The sequence below is a fragment of the Rissa tridactyla genome, chromosome 5 (assembly GCF_028500815.1).
Source record: "Rissa tridactyla isolate bRisTri1 chromosome 5, bRisTri1.patW.cur.20221130, whole genome shotgun sequence".
Lineage (NCBI taxonomy): Eukaryota > Metazoa > Chordata > Aves > Charadriiformes > Laridae > Rissa > Rissa tridactyla.
The window spans coordinates 30,956,539-30,977,153 of record NC_071470.1 but is presented as its reverse complement, the minus strand read 5'-3'; the positions used below and the strand labels follow the sequence as shown (position 1 = coordinate 30,977,153).

The window sequence follows — 20,615 nt, the reverse complement described above, 5'->3', positions numbered from 1 at the left end:
ATTGCAGGGAGGAAATGTGATGGAAAAGATTAGATCTCAATGTGAAACTTGTGAAAATAAATTATGAAAAGTTAGTTAAGGTAAATGCACTAGACATGAGGCTCAGATCATCTGTTCTTTCCCATAGTTGTAATACCAAAGTAAATAAAATAATCAAGCAGGATAGTGGGAAATAAAACCTCGTTCTTGTGTGATGATCTGTGTTTGAGTTCAACTGAGTGGAGTGTTTAAAAAAAAAAAAAAAGGCAAACTAGAAAAAAACAACAACAGAAAAGCAAAAATCAGTGCTAATATTTAAGGCTTTACTATTGAATGCAATTTTTCTGCATATCTAAAACTATGTTACAAGTATACAACTCCTAAATCTTTCATTTAACAAAAACTTATGTCCAGAAAAATTAAGCCTACAAGCAACTATTTTGTTGTCTTTTTTTAAAAAAAAAATTATTATTTTAATTTGAGATGGCACATTCTTTGAAAAATCTTTTTTTAGAGGCATGTAGAACTAAATCTGCTTTTGCATACTCTGCCACTTGTGGGTTGTTAAACATAGCCACATAACATGTTGCCTTCCCTCCTTCAAGAGCTCTGACCTCACTGAAGTGCATAAAGTGGATGTGGAATATCCTGGGGATGATTTGGTGATTTTTCTAAGGGAAGACCTCTTTTCTGAGGTCTTTCTCATTTGCTTTCTGTGCTTGATGGACTTGCCACTAAAATGGGGTGAAGATGTACTCAGCCACTTGATTTCACCTTCTTTCCCTGCAAAGAAGCAGTGTTCTGTAGGGAACTGTACTCATGCTCTCGCAGACTCCTCTGCAGCCCTTTTCCAAGCTAGTTTGACCCCTCTAACTTACATATCCCTTGGCTCTTCCAGTTTGTTGTCACGCCCTATGTACACGCCACTTCACAGAAATTTTTATTTTTTTATGTTCTCCTTCGTTTGTTATTCCATGCAGAAGCTTGCACAGACCTGTTTAAGGCACATGTACAATACTAGTGATTCATCCACAAACTAACTTTCCGTATCAAGTATGCTGTTACACAGAATGTACTGTATTGCTTGAAAAGGTCATGTCTCTACCAGCTGTACATGGTATCTGGCAAGAGTATCGAAATTCAGCCAATCTTTTGAAAGGGATAGTTATTAAATAGATCAATCACCTGCACACCTCAAGTAACTAGATCAAAACTTCCAGATTTGGGATTCTACCAAGAAACCTCTAGTCAATCTTATTCATATTTACTGCCCCACAGAATGCTACACAGCCTCAAATGTGCTTTATATGTGCAATGTTCTGCTTTTGTGTAATTCAAAAACTTTTATAGGAAGTGGCCTCCTCTCCACAGTTCGCTACTTGAATTTGCCTTCTTGCTGTTGCCTGTACCTTTCCAACTTAAACATGAAATATGCTTCAATAACTCTTAGGTATTTTCAAGAAAGGAAAACGCACAAAGGGCAGCTGTACAGAGAAAAGAATACAATGCAGTGGAAAAATTGTCACATTTACAGTGTTCTTGGACACCAATATAATTTCAGGATTGTAGTTTTAAAAAGTATACTTTACTTCCTTAAAAGCTTGGTGTCCTTATAACGTAGACATATATGCTTACTGTATGTGTCTTATTCTGTTGTCTATAAAATGTATAATGAAAAAGCCATGCAGTGGAAATCGTGAACTTGACTGACCGTTGCCAATTATCAAAATCTGGTCTAATCTCTCATAGCTGACCTACTTTGAGCAGCATGTTAGAGTAAAGAACTCCTGAGATCCCTTCCAACCTGAATTATTCTGTGACTTTTTGGAAATGGTTATCAAATGAATGTGAATTTCTCATGACAAAAATAATTCTGTTATGTATACACCCAAAATAAAATGGAAAAGAAAAAGAACATGAGATGTTTTAGAGTTTACTATTGTACAGTACTTATTTTGGGAGTCCATTAATTCTGCAAAATTGTACCAAACTTCTCCTATTGATAGCTCCATTAACAGATTGGAGGTTTTAATTTATTAAAGGCTGCATGATCAGGTCTCAAATTTAAGACATTTGGCATTAGGTGGGAACGCAAAGGTAATGTAGGCATATGTAGATGTTTTTAGGCAGTGTAGTGTTTTAAATAAGGGACTTAAATGAGTGACAGGATGTTGTTGGATAGCCTGTTTTCACCAGCTATTAGTTGGAAGATAATTGCTGTAATTGTCTGCCTGCAACTGGCAACTTCTTTCTTGAGAATATATTTAGAAAACAAACCAGAGAATTTTATGTTCTTGTCTTGGCAGAAGTCTAGGTATTGACAGAGATATGAATTGTATGGTTTGTAATCTATACTGAATTTGCATGCATATTATTTGAGAAATGTTTGTTTGTTAGGTGTGCATTGAATTCCTTCTTTTCACTAGCAAAATTCATCTTGAATGCCAAACATGAACACAGCAAAGGGCCAACAGCCGATCAGTGATATCTTTGATCAGTGGGCAGATTACTACTCTCTAAATCTGGCTAAGGCTACGGGACAGTCTAGTCCTGCAGGCTGGAAAGACCCCAAGTGTAATGTTGATAGTCTTGATGCTCTCTTTTAATTTTGGAAGCGTTTTCAGGCTGCTTTGTGACTGACTGGAGAGTGTGCAGTGTTGCTTGCTGAGGATCTATCTGATGCTCTTTCTTTTTGTTGAAGCTTGATACACCTTTGGCCATTGCAAGACAGCTCTGTGGCTGCCTTCTGCAGTATCTGTACCAAGTGGATCCTCCTCAAACTTTTAGGACATCTTTTCATTCCTCCAGACATCTTACAAGGTGTGGAGATGTTAGCATGAAGGTGAGGGTCCAGGCCTGATTTGCAAATGTGCCTACAGTTACAAAATAAGAAAGAAAGGAGAGATGTTCAGCCTAACTTATCTAACTTTGTTTAATGAAGCAATTAACCAATGTTGCATTTTAAAGATGCATATAATCACGCATATCTTAGGTAGCTGCTGACTTAACTTGATACAATACATTTTTTCCTGACAGGTTCTTACTGAACAACCCTGGAGCTTTGAATTACTGTGACACTTTATTCGTATGTTACCAAAGTATTCAAAATCTCCCACGATGAGCAGCTGATGTGGCTTTAATGAATATCCACCAACGTAATACAAAAATAAAAATTCCATCAGAAGCATTTTTAGTCCAGCCAAATTTAATGTAATCCTTCCCCTTTGCCCCAAAGAAGTATTTAAGAAGATTTCAAGGATTGCCTCACACAAAAGATTTTTCTTCATAGCAAAGGATCCGTTTTTGTTTGGAAAATGATAAAACACTTTCTTAATTGAAGGACCTGAGTGCATCTAAATGTCTAGATTCCATGGGAGTAAATCATGTTATAAGATACGTTTGTTTAGAGTTTGGGAAATGAAAAAACTAATTGCTCTTAGAGTTGTTGGAGCTACTGCAGGATGTTGTGTGGGCAGAAGCTGTCTGAACTTCCTTGGACAGCTGTCTCAGTACCGGTCATGCTGTTTCTGTCCGCCTGAGTTAGCAATATGGCAAATTACTACACGGTAATTTAGAGGCTTTGTATTGTGCATGCATAAGGTGTAGGATGATGCCAACAAATCCCACTTTACTGGTGAAAACCCACCTTGGTTTTTTATCATTTTTAGACCATATTTCTACGCTCATATGACAGGAGGCCAGAGGTTATGCCCTCCAGTAAGGACTCGTCTCTAAAAGGTGGCTGCCAGTGACTTCAGTCCTTAGTCTGATCTTGTAGCAAAACCTCCTGATTAGTGCTTGGTAGTCTGTAACCAAAAATGCTGGTATAAGAATCTGCTGCTTCTGGAGAATAGTGTTGTGTGTGTATTCCACAGAAGTCTTGCTTATTAGCAGAGACGATTAAAGGCAAAACAAAGACGTCAATAAAACTGATGGACAGTTATTTTTAATATCTGCCTAATACTTTTAAGTCTATATATGTTTGGCAGGTTTTGAAGCTGTTTCTCTAGATACTTCCTAGTGCTTGCTGAGAAAGGATTCTTCTAATGAATATTCCACAAAGCTGGGCAATGAGGGCTCACAGACCCCACACAACTATGAACCCAATTTTATACACACCTTTTATACATAGGCAATTCTTAAGGGGAAGTTTAACAAAAAAAATATCAGTCCTGTTGGACAGACAGTATGCCTAGAGATTTCATGTTGTTGGGTGAAACCTGTTGTGTTCCTTAGCTGTGTAGCTGATAGGGAATTTGTCTTCTAGGAGCAATTGAACATGTGAAGTAGAAACTTAACTGTCTCCTACCACCCCATCTTGTATTTTATTATAGGCCATTTTTGCAAGATCAGTTGCTTGACTAGGTGTTGTTTGGTTTTGTTTTTTTTTTTTTTTTAATTATATCTTTTGCTGTCCGTAAGAGGGATATCAGTTACTAAAAAACTAATAGTTGTGTATGTGCCATAGTAACATTCTGAAAATCTGTATTTATCAAGTAATCGTGTTCTGAGAGAAGTGAAAAGATCTTTCCTACTGGCAGTTCTTTGCTGTGGGAAGGGCTAGTGTCTGTTGCATCTTGGTTTGACTAATTTGCTGATCTGTTACGCCAACTTTATACTCAAAGTGCTTGTAGAACATCTTTGTTGGATGTTTTCGGACATAAGGGCATTTAACTAGACACAGCACAGTAACTGGAGCAGAGGACATTCAAAAATAGATTCAAGCACCAGCCTGTAACACTGTATGCCACTGAGCAGATCCTTGCATAGACCTGTCTGGGTTGCACCATAGGTGCTGGTGGCCAAATCTTGTATTTTCTTTTGGCAGAGGTCCATATGGAAGCATTGGGGTTTTCGTTTCAGTAAGCAGTTACACAGGTTTGAACTAGTCGATGCTTAATATGAGTTGTATTGCAGGGAAATAGGAATGGAGACCTAACAAAATAATCATGTCAAACAGTCCTCTTTTCTACTCTTAAAGCTAAGTTTGGAAGGTGTCAGACGCTAACATCAAGCACTGTTTGAGCTGGGAGGCACAGAGGTCATAGAGCCTGTTTGTCACAGGCATTGTTACCTTGTCCCTGTTAGAACACCTTTGATTTCTGACATATGCTGTTGTAGAATGTGTGTGTCTGGCTTGTTCTGCTAATCTTATCCAGGTTGCAAACTGGTAAAGATGGAAACCTTCTCTACATGGGAAAGAAAGTTCAGCATTGTCATTTCTGCTCCTGTGATGCACTAGGATCTAACCAGGGCAGATCAGAAGGTGATTATGGTTAGGGAGGAGAGATGTGGCAGCTTCTTTCTCAGGTAATTAATAAAGTAGGGACTCCCATGGAGCCTCAGCTCACCAGCTTTGACTGCTGTGTTGACAACATCAAACCCAAGTCTTTTAAAACAGAAAGACCTGGGATGAAAATGAAACTTTTCTTTCATCATTTCAACTGTTTTTATCTTACTAACTCAACCACAGCAACATGTAGCCCTTTTCATCCTTTTTTTCCCCTCTTATGAAATGATTCAATGATTAAATGTTTTTGTGGTGTGCTACTACTACCCAGTTGATCAGATATACAAGAGCAGCAGTTGTGAGGAAGCTGATCTGTTTTATCTGTTACTAATTCCTTTCCCTATGTAATTAATATGAGCTACAAAACTTCCAATGATGGACACGTTAGCAGACCATATCCTTTGCAACTGCTGAAGATGACACACTTGTCAGTGTTGTTTGAAGAAGTCTGTAAGATTTCTCTTGGGATAGTGGTTATTATTACTTCCAACATCCGGTTCTATTGTTGTGCCTGGCTGGAAACAAAATGGTTTAGAGGAAACTGGCCTGTTTTACTGATGAAAGTTCTTCCGCATTTTGTATAACTTTTGATCTTTCTCTTTCTATTGGAATAGAAGGAAACTTCAGTGAAGTAATTTCAGCTGGAATGGCAAACTCACTAAAATGTACGGGGGAAATCCCTGATAGTACATTTTAGGAGTGATTTTTACCATTCTAAGTTATCTTGTATTAAACATGAAGACAGAGTCAAACGTAAGAACAGAGTATCTAAAATAAGAATGTGTCTGTCTTTTTCCCTCCTTTTACATATTTTCCACGTTTCTTCTTTTTTATTTATTTATTTTCTGTTTCTTTTTAAAGATCCAAGTACAAATCCAGCCTATTCAGAAGAAAGATTGGCTCATGAAGCTTTGCAATTAGAAAAGCGCTTGAGCTTGCTTTCCCATACAAGTCGCCAGGGCAGTGGAGGTAAGAAATATCTTTAATTAAATAAAAACAAATGTTGTTCCTTCCTCCCTTCCTCCCAGAATTTAGAAATGAGCATATTGTATATAATTTAAGATTCTCAGCTTAAAACAAAAATAATAGAGAAATGGTCAAGGTATTTGATTTTGCAGTGGTTGCTTGTGGGTCAGTTCTTTAACAGCATTGCCTAAAGTCCATTGATGCAAATTGGAGTTTTTCAACTGAGAAGACCGAGTTTTGGATCCAACACTATCAACACAGGGAAATCCTTTAGCATGCTGGACCCTATTGAATTTGTGCACGTGCAATTTCAAAAGAATTGTCTGCATCAAGTTTGATATCTGCTTTACTACTTGACTCACTCCAGCTTGTGAGATGAACTGACTTGTGCAGGTCACACATCAGGCTTACAGCAGATTTTTGTAGTAAAACCTAGGACTCCTGTGCTCTGGTTCTGAGTGTTCTTCATGGTGGTATCTGTGCATGTCCCTTCTGGAGTTGTTTATGTATCAAAGTAGAATTGGTGTCTAGCACTGTATTTGTAAAACGGCTTATGCCCTGAACTGCCATTTGCATTGTTTAATATCAGATCTTCAAAACATCTGCTTTGCTCTTGACTCTAAAGCCTACAAGCCTAAAAATGACCCTATGAAGATCCTCAAGAGCTTAATTATGTGCTTCTATACATGTCCATGTCTAGTTTAGTCTTGACACTGCTGGGTAATGTGGTTTGTGACTAAATTCCACTAAGACTTCCTGAGGTTTTTCTAGATTTGACTAGACTGATGGAAAACAAATGAGACTTGATAGAGAAGTATGCCTGTTCTTTTTATCCAGTCACTCCAGTTAGAGAACATGTGGTCCAACTTTGTATACATACTGTGCTTGAGATTACTTGAATTTATGACCTGATACTCCTGAGAATGTTATAATCCTCAGAGAATGAGGAATCCTAGAGTAAGACTTTCATATTCCGTTACTTGAGTTTTGCATAGGAACTTTAAATATTTCTGTTTATGGGAAATATTATAACAACAAGATTGTCCCTGTATGTTTGATGGGAGGACATTTGCCTGAATCTGGAGATCTAGGTTCTGCCAGTGCCTTGGAGCTGTACATAGTTAGATCATTTTCTTCAAGATTGTGGTAGGGCTTCCCTTCCAGAGTTTTAAGGTGCCTAAAATATTTTTCTAAAAGAAGTGGTTTCAAATAAATTCAACAATTATTTTTTTCAATAAAAATACATGTTTTTGTAAGCAGAATAACTTCTATTTAACAAGTATATTTCTTTTTTTGGGCATGTTGCTGAGAACTATACTAATGCTTTTGTAATTCATGCCTTCGGTCTAGACAGCTGTATCATTTAATCTCAGGAGTCACATTTATGCAGGGGTCACAAGCAAGTGTCATGCAACGGGGTCGGGGGGAAAAGAAACGATTAGATTTCATGGGATAAACATTGTTGTTTTGTGGTAGTATATATCAAGAATTACTCCATGAAGAGCAAGAGAATTGTTCTAAACTTTTCCCTCAACACCTGAGAACAGAAATAGTCTAGTAACACCAGAAGCTTAGGTCACAATTTGCAGTGGACCCCTTCTCTTTCTACCCCATCCGGCAACTTATTGCCTGAGTTTTAAAATTAATACCTACAGAATGACCCTACTGCCAGTCCTTGTTTTCACATTGGTTTTATTAAGAAGGAAGGAAATAACATTGTGGACTATGTGTGCCGCTACAAGGAAGTGGGGGGTTTTTGTTAGTTTGTTGAGAAAAAAATTTCTTGCAATATATGCCTAAATGAATTACGGAAGATCTTTTTGTATATAGATACGTAATATTTTTTATAATACTAGTATTCTCACGTTTGTTTGTTAAAATGATGTATGATTGCATTTTGGTATGGATATTATGGAGAAGTACAGTATAGGAGAGCTCAGAAGAGAGAATAGGACAGTCTTAAGTTGGATTTTATTTTTGCAGTATCTTTAACATTCATTTTGATGTCATTCATATAAGATTTAAATAGAGGAAAAAAATACAAATAAGATAATAATTTGGTTGATTCAGATCAAATAGAAACATGGAAATATCTTATATGGCTTTGGGTCACAGCAACAAGGTTTTCTTCAGAGCAATCTCAGCTATTCTGAGCCTGGTACTTTGACTATTCCCTGTGATATAGGAGTATCTAAAATAAAACCAATTGACTGTGCAGAAGTAAAATATGGTTGAAAAGGGGAGAACTTGGTGCATAAACTCTAAAAATTTAGCCTTGAATGCATTATGTTCCACAGTGTGGTAGGCTTATGGCAACGTAACATACTGTTTTAATTTTATTTTTCCCATGGAGATAGGAATTATTGCAGGAATTCCAGCTTTCTGACAGAAGTTCTCCTTAAAAAAAAGCAGATGGAATATCAGGGTCCTTTCTGGTTGTGCATACTTGCCACGCTTCAGTCTGTCGATTGTGTTTTAAACATACGTTGATGTGTTCTGTTCTTTTCTAGGAGACGATAGAAGTCTTTCAAGCTCGTCTTCAGATACCAGCCACTCGGATGTTAGCGTTGGGAGCAGATTGACAATTTGGCCTGAACAGTCTTCAGCCAGCACTTCTCAAGAGAGTCACGGACTGGCAGCAGCAAAAGGCATTCATCTTGGAGAAGAAAAGACCCTTCCAGAAGGGGCACGTGGCACCACTAAACCACCTCCAAAGCCCCTCCGGTCCAGACAGCTACAGGAAATAGGTCGTCAGAGTTCTTCTGACAGTGGAATTGCTACTGGTAGTCACTCTTCCTACTCTGGAAGCTTCTCTTCCTATGCTGGGAGCTTGGACATTTGCCATGGTGATGAGTTTGGATCATTGCTAAGCCTGCCATTGAACTTTCCTTCAGATCAGAATTTATGTACTTGTCCTCACAGTGAGCCCCAGAGAGGTGCGGGATCAGAGTATCAGGTTCCCAGCTCTCTCAGACATATTTATGATATACCCAGGAGTTTGTTACAGGCACCTTCTAAAGATGTGCAACCGAAGAACGCAGATTCCACACTACCCAAGGACCAGGCCCTGTCACCTCAAGGTGCAAGTGACCCAAAACTGCTACTACCGCACTTGGAAGCACGGAGGGTACCTGAGCACAGCCAGGACAGAGGGAGGCCTTCATCCTTGCTTGCAGAAAGCACCAAGGACTCAAGTGATGAGACATATGTGGATTTTGTTTCAAGGTGGTCAGACGCAAAACCACAAGGACAGGTGTCAGACTCCAAAAGTAGTGAGTTGTCACCACCTAGTGGGGCCTCAGCTGACCCCTGTGACACATGTAGCCCCCACCTTGGGATGACAAGAGCTCTTTTTTCAGCTTGTCCAATCTGTGGTGGACTAAAGGTAAATACCTAACACTGAGCAGATGCTAACAAGCCTTACTTAATAGAGCATGATTAATGTAAAATGACTTAAATTGCAAGTCATAAGTACTATTGTTTCCTTTATAATTTGAACAGGTAATACCTCTTGTGTTGTTTATGCTGAAGTTGAGAGGCTTAGCACACGGTTTCCTCAAATTCTGTGCCCAATCAAGAAAACACTGAACAACATAGGTGATCAGTCATTACTTTGAAATTGGCCAATTTTGGTTTTGGTGGGTGGCTTATGGTGACAGAGGCAGAAGCTTTACAGGTACATGAAAGGGCTGAATTTTTCATGTAATAGTAATTTAGCATGAAGGACTTTGGTCTGTTTTACTGCTGGTATTTCAAAAGGAGAAAGAAGGGAGGCCAAATAGTATGTGCTGCTCTTTAGGTGACCACAGTACATATTTTTAATTTTATTGCTGTTTTTCTTTTCTTTATTGTTGCAGTTTACGCATGTCTTACACAAGAAGCCAGGTTAGCAAAGCTTCTCACTGGGAAAAGACAAGATAGCCAAGTTAGCATGGCAATCCATAGCAGATCAACTAATCCAGTATTGTAGTTATAACTGGCCCAGTGATGGGTACTTTAGAGGAGGTGTACAAAAACTCATTATTGGTGTATTAGCAGGACAGTGTATTTGCAGGAAAAAATATTTTTGATGACCAGTCACATAAAGAGTTAAAACCTGAATCATGGAGATCCATATGCCTTTCTAAACATATTTGTTACTACGACTGATATTCCCATAAATTCTTTTTGCACACTGATAAATTCTTGGCTTTTTATGGCAGTAAGTTTTATACATTATTTTTACATTGCACAGAGAAAATATTTTTGTTTTTACCTGTTCCGGAGAAGACCTTTTTTGTGAATGTGTTTGCTAAACTAGAAGAAGGTAAAGCTGTTTGTGTTGGTGAGCCGTTGAAAGGCTGGGAAGATTAGAGGAAGCGCTCAAATTAAGGAATGTGTGAAGGAGGGAATCAGCAAGAGAGACTTTGGTTTGAGGAATTCAGTATTGCCGCTGAAGTGTGTACATTTTAATGGAGCATGTGGGATTACATAAATCACTGCTATGAAAAGGGCTTGAGTGTATAACAAGTTAGGAAAGAAAAATTAAAGTAGTATAAATTTGAGGGATTATTTTCTTCTCACAAGGTATTGCATTTGCATCATTGACTGTCTTCACATGTATGAAAACTAGAAAATGCTGCCTGCCTGAGGTGCTTGTATAGCCTCTGTAGTGGCACCTGGGGTGTTACTTTGTCGTGTGCTTGCAGCATTTGGGAGGTAGGGAGGCATTGGTGTGACAGGCCTTATGAGGTTGTGTCTACACTGATCATGAGGATCAGCGTTCTTCCGAGACCATCCTTGCCAGCCATCGGCACCAAAGGCCCTCACCATCCCTCTAGCCTAATTTTGAAAGCTTTGCTGGATATAAAGGCTGGAGATTCAGCCTCCCACTTCTGTTATTTCTGTGGTGCAGGCAACGGGGTGCACAGCAGTGTATCTGCTGCTGCCTTCCTCTATCTGCTGCCTGTAGTTAGAGAGAAGATGGGAAAAATCATAGAATCATAGAATGGTTTGAGTTGGAAGGGACCTTCCAACACCCCTGCAGTGGGCAGGGACACCTCCCACTCGACCAGGTTGCCCAAACTCTCATCCAACCTGGCCTTGAACACTTCCAAGGGAAGGGGCATCCACAACTTCTCTGGATAATCTGTTCCAGTGTCTCACCACCCTCCCAGGAAAGAATTTTTTCCTAATATCTAATCTAAATCCTAATGTCTAATCTAAACGCACAAGAAATATATATATAAAAAAATCTAAATCCATCTAATCTAAAGGCACAAGGTTGATTCACAGAAGTGCTCTGCTTGGGATCAGAAATCTCCAAGATGGCTTTTTGTAGGCAGCAAGGAAAGAAGTAGTTAAGGGTACAGTTATCTCACATGGTCTAAATGTTTCTCAGTGATCTGAATTGTCAGCTTAGACATGAATTTATCGAAGTTTACCCTGGATATCTGTGGCAGACAGGAAACCGAAAGTATTCAATTGTGTATCTTCAAAGCCATTAGAGGCTAAGCTATGTCACTCCTCCTTTAACTGCCTGTTGACGCCAATAACATACCCACCCACATCCTTTATTGCAAAGCGCTGTCAGGTTTCACAGTGTTTCTAGTTGCCCTAATGATATCGGTTTGCAAAAATTTCAGGAATTGTCAATATTTAGCCAAATTTAGTGAGAGAAACAGTGGTGTAACACTCTTACTAACTCCTGTTTTAGCATGAGATATGCTCATCTGCGTCTTATCTTTATTTTTTCTACCTATTTGTAAGCATCTCATTAAACGGAATGATTCATGGGTTTGTTTTTACTTTTGAAAGGAAAAAATAAGCTTTTGACACATTGTCCTGAACCATCAAGATGAGTTATTTTGGCAGTATTTAATGGACACTGTCTTTGGCTTTTCTTACGTTGATACAGTGAAAGCACCAATCCGTACGCTGGAACTAAAAAATAATTCTTATTCCTTGTGCTCTGAACGGGTTATGTTTAAGATGCAGCTAGGGCCAGGAGGAGTTGATTTGTGGATAAGAAACCAGGTTTTCACATGTATTCAAATTCATATTCCAAAGGCTTTAGTGTACCAGTGTTTGGAGTTCCTTTGCAATTTCAAGTTAAGCTGTTAACTAAATTGTGTTGATGGTTTTAAAATGCTTACTATTTAAAGTGAGTGAGTGACCTGAATAGAGGAAAGTCTACAGTGGTAATAAAGGATGTAAGCATTTGCTTGTCTTCTGCCCTGTGTGTAAACATTGGCAAATCGTGGTTAGATTTGGGCATGTTGTCTGTGTGCGGAGTTCAGCCTGTGACGAGTTGGAGACAGGTTGCAGGATGAAGACATGCATATGTGGAAGGCGTGGTGGTGGTCGTGATTGGGATTGCCTTGGTTAAGAGCCACCTGCTCCACTGATGACAAGGATGATTGATGATGAACGTAGGGAGAACATATCCTGGGAAAGTGCAAAGGTTCAAACAGAAAATAGGGCAAGGAAGACTTTCTGTTTCGCTCTGGATGAAGAATAGAACCAGCATGAAGAAAGTCACTAAATATTGCTTCTATTATTTCTATATTGTACTTCATATTAGACATTGGGGACTATTAAGCAAGCATACAGGGTATTTTGCTTTCTGTTGTATGTTATTGTAGTGTGTTCAAGATGTCCTTCTTCACAAACTTCACAAGGTGTGCCTTTCTATGTAATTTTTGCCTAGGTGATTTCAGTGCTATAGATGATTGCAGAGATGAATTCTTTGTGTGTTGTAAGTATATTTTAAGCTCAGAATGTTGGATTGTTATGGGATTTCTGAGTAAGCTGCAGAGATTTATTATTAGGCTTTACTTATTGCATTTTCAACTACTTAGCTAATACTAATGTGACGAATAGAATTTCACTGTACTCTTGTTGCTCTCTCTGTAACTTCATTTGATGCTCTAGTTTGAGAAATGATGTCAATCTTTTTTATAGGGTGTCTTTTTTTTTTTTTTTACACCACCATTGTTTGTAAATTTTCTTAGAAGTCTGAAAAATAAAATTATTTTCCAACTGGTTTTGTCCTTTTGCATCTGACAAGTACTGGTTTTAGGTTTGCTTTGCTTATTTTCCCCTGACCTTCATCTTCTTGCAAGTTGAATTAATATGGAACGATTATGGCTGTCTCTTCACACTACTTAGTGTTATACACAAATCACTGTTGACAGCTCGAAATACGCCTATTAGTAGGAATGACTTTTATGTATTTCTAGCTCATCCTAAACTCATATTTATGTCAGTGGGAGCTCTTATGTATGTAGAAATATAAGCTTGATTACTGCTTTGGTGTTATATTTTCCATGATAGAAGAGAAAAGAAAGTTTTAGTTTGTGTGTGGCTGTTGTCATCAATCCTGCATTGGTATTCAGCCACCTATTACAGTTGATCATTTAAAACCACCAAAACCTCTTTGGAGACAAATCAGGAATTGAACTCCTGAATTAGGTGTTGGTCTACCCAAATCTTCTGTGAGGTATTTATATCGTTCTCGCTGCCACAGTAACTGTATGCCTCAAATTTTGAATCTCCCAGCATGTCTGTAGCAAGCGGAGATACGGGAATGCTGTGGTCACGATGCACAAAAGGGTGTAGGGGTTTTGTCAGGAAGCAGGATCCACAGCTCTGAGCAGCTAAGAACCCTTCCCTACGCAGTGTAGGGAGATCTGGTAGCTGCCTTGGGGGGATGTGGATCTTGGTCTAAGTGGGGAGCTGCTTTGATTAGCTTATAGGAAATTAACCTCTTTTTGTCTCTTCTGCAAAAACTGCTTTATTTTGCATTACAACTTTAAGAGAAAGCATGTGCACGTCTGTACTGTGATCCTTGACCAGGCACTTTACTCAGGATATTTAATCATGCGGCACCATGTTGCTGCAGGGCTTGTTAATCACGTGCAACCTTTTGTGAGTGCGGAGTCTTTGGGCAGATCTAGAGCTACTATGAATATCTGTTTCCATTGTGCATTGTACACCAGGGAGAGAGAAATCCTAGAGAGAAGCAAGGCTGATGTGTCCTCAGGCAGAGAAGGGGCTTGACTTTAAAGAACAGCCTGCACTGAGGTCTGTTTTGTGATCTTGCCTGGACGGGTTTAACCAAGGTCATGAACAGTCTATAACTGGGTTGGGAATATAGCCTTGGTTTTTCAAATCCAGTACAAAACCCTTAACCCTGGATTTAGCTGACGTGTCTCCTTTCATTGTAGACACTGCTTTTGAAAGTGGTTAAAGAGAAGGCCTGTAAGGTGTAAAATTGTGCAATAAGACTTGAAAAATAGTGGCTGCAGACTCCATTGCCACATCCATGTAACTGAGAATGGTTGTTTTTTTTTTTTGCTTTTAATCAGGTACTTTTCTAATGTAATATTAAAACAGATACTAAAGAAATCACAGTATATTGTTATATACAACTTTAATGTAGCTTTTTTTTTTTTCCTGTTGGAGCCATTACCTCTTTCCCCATGAGACTGAACGCCTTATGTGTTTATCTTGTAGTGTGTTTATTTCCCTGCTTTCTCTGAAAGTATAGGAACATGATTATTAGTAATTACACACCTTTTACACCTCTTTTCAAAGTTGTTTTTTGGTTTTTGTTTTTTTTTTTCCATTATTGAAGCGTGATGCTGTAACATCTTATGCTTCCTCCCACCTTCAAAAAAGCTACAGGAGTTGAGAAGGATGTGTTTGTCATCTTCTACAGCATTTTTTCTACTTGTATTTCTGCTCTAATCTTAGAGGTCTGGGCAGTTGGGCAACACACGCACTGTCAAATCTATAAAAGGAACGGTTTGCACCTCAGAGGAATCTGGAAGTCTGTCATCAGTATTATTGACCTGAGTGACAGTGTGTTTGTGAGGCTCTCGTGTGCTTTGAAGACCACGGGTTCTGGGTACTGATGGCTTTTTGCATTAATTAGAAAAACGTGCATTTGTGCTCCCTTCTTTTAAGGTTTGATTCCAATTGGTTTTCTTGAAGTCCTGTCTGTGATACATTAACCTGCAGTGAGGTGCATCTTCCATAACGTGTATCACCACTAAATGAGGTGACTGCACTGGACAATGAATGGTTTGGCAATCTGGTGTTTTACTTACATGACCATTACTGTAAAAGGCTCTGAAATTTTTACTATATAGTAGTGTTATTTTTTGGCTTTTTACAGATTCCAAAACATCTTTCTGAAATAAAAGAAATCCGTGATTCCTGCTGTTCTTGACAATGAAATGCAGTCATTTCTGGAGCTGGTTGTGCTGACAAAAGCACACAGCACTGCGCAAATCAAAGACTGGAGCAAAAGTATGTTCTCCAGTTGCAAGTGGCAGAGGAAAGGGGCATAAAAGAGGTGGGTGCAGTGTGAGGCTTAGAGCTCTATTTGTTTTGGTTTTCTTTTTGCAGTTTTGCCAGGACCTCATGTCTATCCCAGAGTTAGCTCCCATCCTCTTACTAAGGTGCTGTTGGGTCTGCTTATGCACTGGGTTGGGATGTTGCTTATCAGCAGTTCACAGGTGAAGGAAGATTTTATTTTTTTCTTCTCAATTTCCTGCTGCTATTTTGTACAATATTACAATGCTTCTTGGCATTGCGCTTCACTCCCAAAAAATGAAGAAGAGACCCCGCTTCCGTTTACTTTGCTGTTGCTGGTAAAGGCTCATATAAGTGACCCGGCTCTTCCAAAGCTTTGCTTGGAGGAGGTCATTTAAAAATGGGTATGACTTTGGATTTGAGACATCACAGTAAAATACAAGACATGCCACCCCTACCAGAACTGCGCAGATCTGACTTGCTTTTGGCACTGTAGGAGCTGCCTTACCTCTTATCTAAAAAATAGTACTGAAGATACTCCCCGTCTATCATGAAAAAATCCCTGCAGCATTTTGTGATAAGAATAAAGGTTCTAATCTGAATTCAGAATAAGAATTAAGCTCTCAGCACTTCTTGGGATCAGGCAGTAAGTGGAACGGATAGCCTCTGGTCTGTAATGGAAAAAGAAGTGCCTGACACAGAAGCACTGGTAAGTGAAATGATATTAAATGTGTCAAGAATGAGAGCACTTTCCTATATGAGGGAATGTAGACAACGTAGCTCAGCAGAATTAATTCTTCTGTACTCAATAGAAATGTTGCTGGATTGCTTTTCTGTCAGAGAGCCAGTGAAGATATTGATACACCACGGTATTGACCTTTTATACCCATCAGAATGAAAAAATGGGAAAATCTACTTCCTCCCATAAATACTATCAAGCTGGATAACAGCTTTTATTATTGTTACGACTGATGGCTACTTCTTCCTCTGTTGCGAGCAATAGCTTTTCTGAATAGAGAGAAAGAAATGTTTTGAAAGAGCAGGAGTCTGACGATAAAGGCTTGAAAAAAGTTACTCCCTTTGGAATGTAGGGTTTATGGTGTTTTTGGTTTTGATCCAGTTGTAAAGAGACTCATCAGATCAATTGGAACGTGGCCAACACAAAACGGAAGGGTTTTTTTCTTTTTCTTCTTTTTTTTCTAAATAGAAATCCAATTCTTTCTTGAAAAATTCTTCAGAATCCTATAAAGTGTTAGCAGACACTTTCTATCTTCATTTTCTAAAACAATGAAAGTAGGATGCACCTGCAGAGGAAAAAACCACAAAAAGAGATCAGGAAATCATGGATTACATGGAGATGAACTCAGAGCGAAGAAAAAAAACCCCAGTGGTAGCCCTGGATTAAGATTCCTAGGTTTGATCCCCATGCAGTTCCTCTCCTCCATCATAAACAAAGTCACTTGAAAAAGAAACCCTCAATTTCTTGACTTGCATTTCTGCAAAATGTTTGTAATGTCTACCAACATTATATTTTTAAGAGCATAGATTAAAGAAGGCTATGCAGAAAAAATTTCTGTTTTGATTAACAGTCGCTGATATCAAAGTAATTTTGTGGCTCAGAAGGAATCGGTGACTGCCAGTAGGATAACAATCATTTGGATGGGATGTCTGGAGGGTTGACAGCAGCTCGCTGCGAGTAGATGAGAGGATTGAAAATAGATTCTCAGTAGGGGTGTGACTTTTCCTACCAACCCTTTTTGACAGAGCCACTTAAAACTGGAAGTATGCAAATCAGAAGGATGAAATTTGTTCCAACAAAATTACACAAACTGTGCATAAGTTTATCCACAACCCATGACAAGACACATCAGTGGAATTAGTTTTGGTGATTCAAGATGACAAATGTACTTAATACTTCAAGATATCTATGGAAATACTGTCAGTCTGGCTGATAGTATCCCATATGGACTTGTAACCAGATTCAATCCTTGAGATGTCAGTCATGTAGAGGTTGTGACGTAGGCAAATTCTAACTGTTTCTAATATAACTGTGCAACCCTATACCAAGTTGTATCACTTGGTTCATAAAGAGCAAATAAGGCTTTCCGATATTGGCTTAGTAAAGTTTAATAATATGGTAACAACAACTTCATATGGGATTTTGGCATTTTTTAGCAAGAAAACAGCAGGTGTGGCAGCAAATCCGTGGAAGACAAAATTGTTTATTACCTGCTCCACAAAAAATACACTGAAATCAATTTGAGGAATGAATCACTGAAGAATCACAGAATGAGCACTTCCCATAGGCAGGAGGGTTAGAAAATGTGGGTAAGCCATTCTGGTGTAGAAAAGCCTGCCAAACAGTTTTCAGGATGGACTGCTTTAAAGTTGCCTGCGGTTTTATGTATTGCATTATTGTGCGTAGTTATGAATGCTTCTGCTGAAACGCTAGGGAACATGTCTAGAGAAGAAAAGAAAGACAATTCTGCAAACGTCCACACAGCAGAGACTAGGACAGTAGGGTTGTTTGCTGTGCATCGCAGGAAACACAGAAGAAATCCATACTAAACTTTGCTGTTCTTGCCCTGTCTGGCTTAGTGTTGGACGCGTTTTAGAAACCTGCATGCCTGCTATAAAGCTAACTGTCTAACGCAGGCTCCTGGCAGGAATTTGTGATGGCGAAGGGCAGATGATGGTGTTTTGGGCAGAGTCTCGCTTTAAATCGGAGGAGAATCCCAAGGTGTGCAAGAGAGGCAAGAAGCTTGAGATTTGGACTGATCTAGGAATTTTGCGTTACAGTTTTATTATTGTGGTTCTGACCAGCTTACCTCAGTCTACCTAGTTGTGTAATATCTGTATCTGGATAATGTTTACTTCCCAAGGCTTGTCAGGATTGATGGGATGGCGTTTCTACAGTACTTTGGATAGGCTACTTTGGATATGCTACTTTGGATATTCTATCCATGTGCTAAAGATTATATTAAATGTAATGTTTTCCAGGCTGCAGTGAGAGACAGAAAGTTGTTTTCCTTTCAAGTGAACTGTGGAGAGAAAAGGAACTCATTCATAAGATTTACTAAAGAAGAAAATTAACCTGCCAGATGGAGCAGCTGCTCTACAATTATTATTTTTTTTAAATGCTGGGAAGTCTATCACTAATTTTTAGAACTTCAACAAATAGTTCAAAGCCATTTTCTATTTAATGAAAGATCACAGAGCGGTGACACTGAATATATGATTTCAACAGGGTTTTTTTGGTGTGTGAAATTGAACTTGAAGAACGGTGCCTTTCAAGAACTGCAGAGTTACTGGGAAGAAGTTACTAATGCAGGAACCTTTACAGTCAGTGGATTCAGAAAATCTACAACTGAGGACATGGCAGTTGAAAAACAGTTCTTTCTAAGCATGGGATTAGCTGGAGGGTTGAGCAATTTTTTAGCACTGAGAAAGGAGCAAGATATCAAGAACATGCTTGAAGATATGACCGAAATTCAAGACAAGTTGTAACAATAAAGAGGAAAAAAAGAAAAACATAGTTGTATTATGTTTTTTTCGTGTATTATTTTCTTAAATTCTTATGGAGAGGTATATTGCATCAAATCTAATTTTGCAATTTTTTTTTGATGCAATGATTTATTTTTTTTTTTGAGGTCAAAATCCATTTTGCTTGACGTAGGGATTAGGTAAAACTCTGAGCTCTTCCCCAGCAAGAGGTGTGAGAGCAGATGACCACAGGGAACTTCTGGAGCAGTTCAAGCTATCTGAGGATCCGCAGTTAAGCTAGTCAACTGTCCCATCTTAAGTAAGTAGATACTTTCTGTTGAGTTTCTTTTGCGCTGGCTAAACTCAGCTTGAAGTGTAAGATCTCTGGGTCAGAACCATGGTATCACAATGAAATCTTAAAGTTACTGTGCTTGAGCAACTGAGCAAATCTTTTTTTATGGTGTAAAAAATGCTCTTTACCCGACTTTTTACCACTTTTTACTTTTTACCACTTTTTACTTTTTACCACTTTTTACTTTTTACCACTTTTTACTTTTTACCACTTTTTACTTTTTACCCCTTTTCTGTTCCACTCCTAAATGACATTGTGGAGAGAACGAACTCCTTACATTCTGGCCTTCCTTGCTGGTGTAGTAACATAATGACTGCTGAAGGGTCCCTTGAAACACTCTAACTTGCTTCAGGGAGTAATTCAACCCATGGGTGTAGGACAGATATGTGGAGAAAAATGTTATGTGGGGCTACTGCTGCTTTTTCATCCCCTCTGCCTCAGCTCTGGTGAAGTTTGATGCTTCAATATGTCTGTAACAACATGTAATTTTTGCGTGTGTGTACAAGTTAGACTGAGCTTCCTTGGGTGGGATGGGGATATTAAGATCAAAACAAGTGTCTGTTAATGTGATCCGTGTGATAAATGACAGCCAGGAGGCGGTGAGTGAATACCAGAGCCTTACCCATAGATTCTAGGCTGCAGTAAAGTGTCTTTACTGCATACAAGCTCTGCTTGTATATCTTCCTTGGTATTATCTTTTATGTATTTCCCTGTTTCCTTTCCTAAAGCAGGGTAGATGAAAGAAAGCAGTCCTCGAGACTCTCTGAAGCAGCTCAACCCCACACAAGTCCAAAGGGTAGATGGAAAAGGGGCTTTAAAGTTGTCTTTGTGCTCTTAAGTCTTGTCATATGAGGATATTGGGCTATTCACAGTATAAACCACAGCAGCCAGCTGTCAATCAACTGAAATGACTGTTTCAACAGCTGGGAATCAGTGGGACACGAACTCTGGCTGTATTCCTTCTCCCCTAGCCACATCCTCTGCAGTAGTCTGGATTCTGTGGAATCCTCTGCTAATTCAATGCTGATTGGAAGCAATTTTGAATGTACAAGAAATCTGAGCCCGGAAAATATTAAGGAAATATAAACCTTTTCCAGATCTGGTTTATTACAAGGACAGAGAAGTGTTAAGTGGGCTATATCAGGGCTGGTAACTGTATACTTGAATCCTCTGTAGCACTAGGAAAACATTTCCAGATGAAGTTTGCCAATTCATCTCATTCCTTGAGACACAAAGTCAAGCAGA

At 38.8% G+C, this 20,615-nt stretch overlaps 1 protein-coding gene across 3 annotated transcripts in view; it reads left to right on the top strand.

Moving 5' to 3' along the window:
• The window catches only part of DOK7 (docking protein 7), a 67,171-nt gene that overhangs the window by 20,030 nt on the left and 26,526 nt on the right, over positions 1 to 20,615 (top strand). For all 3 annotated transcript variants that reach the window (XM_054202883.1, XM_054202881.1, XM_054202882.1), the window contains 2 exons: positions 6,131 to 6,238; positions 8,746 to 9,620. In XM_054202883.1, coding sequence (XP_054058858.1) covers positions 6,131 to 6,238; positions 8,746 to 9,620 — 983 coding nt within the window. The remainder of the gene's footprint in view (positions 1 to 6,130; positions 6,239 to 8,745; positions 9,621 to 20,615) is intronic.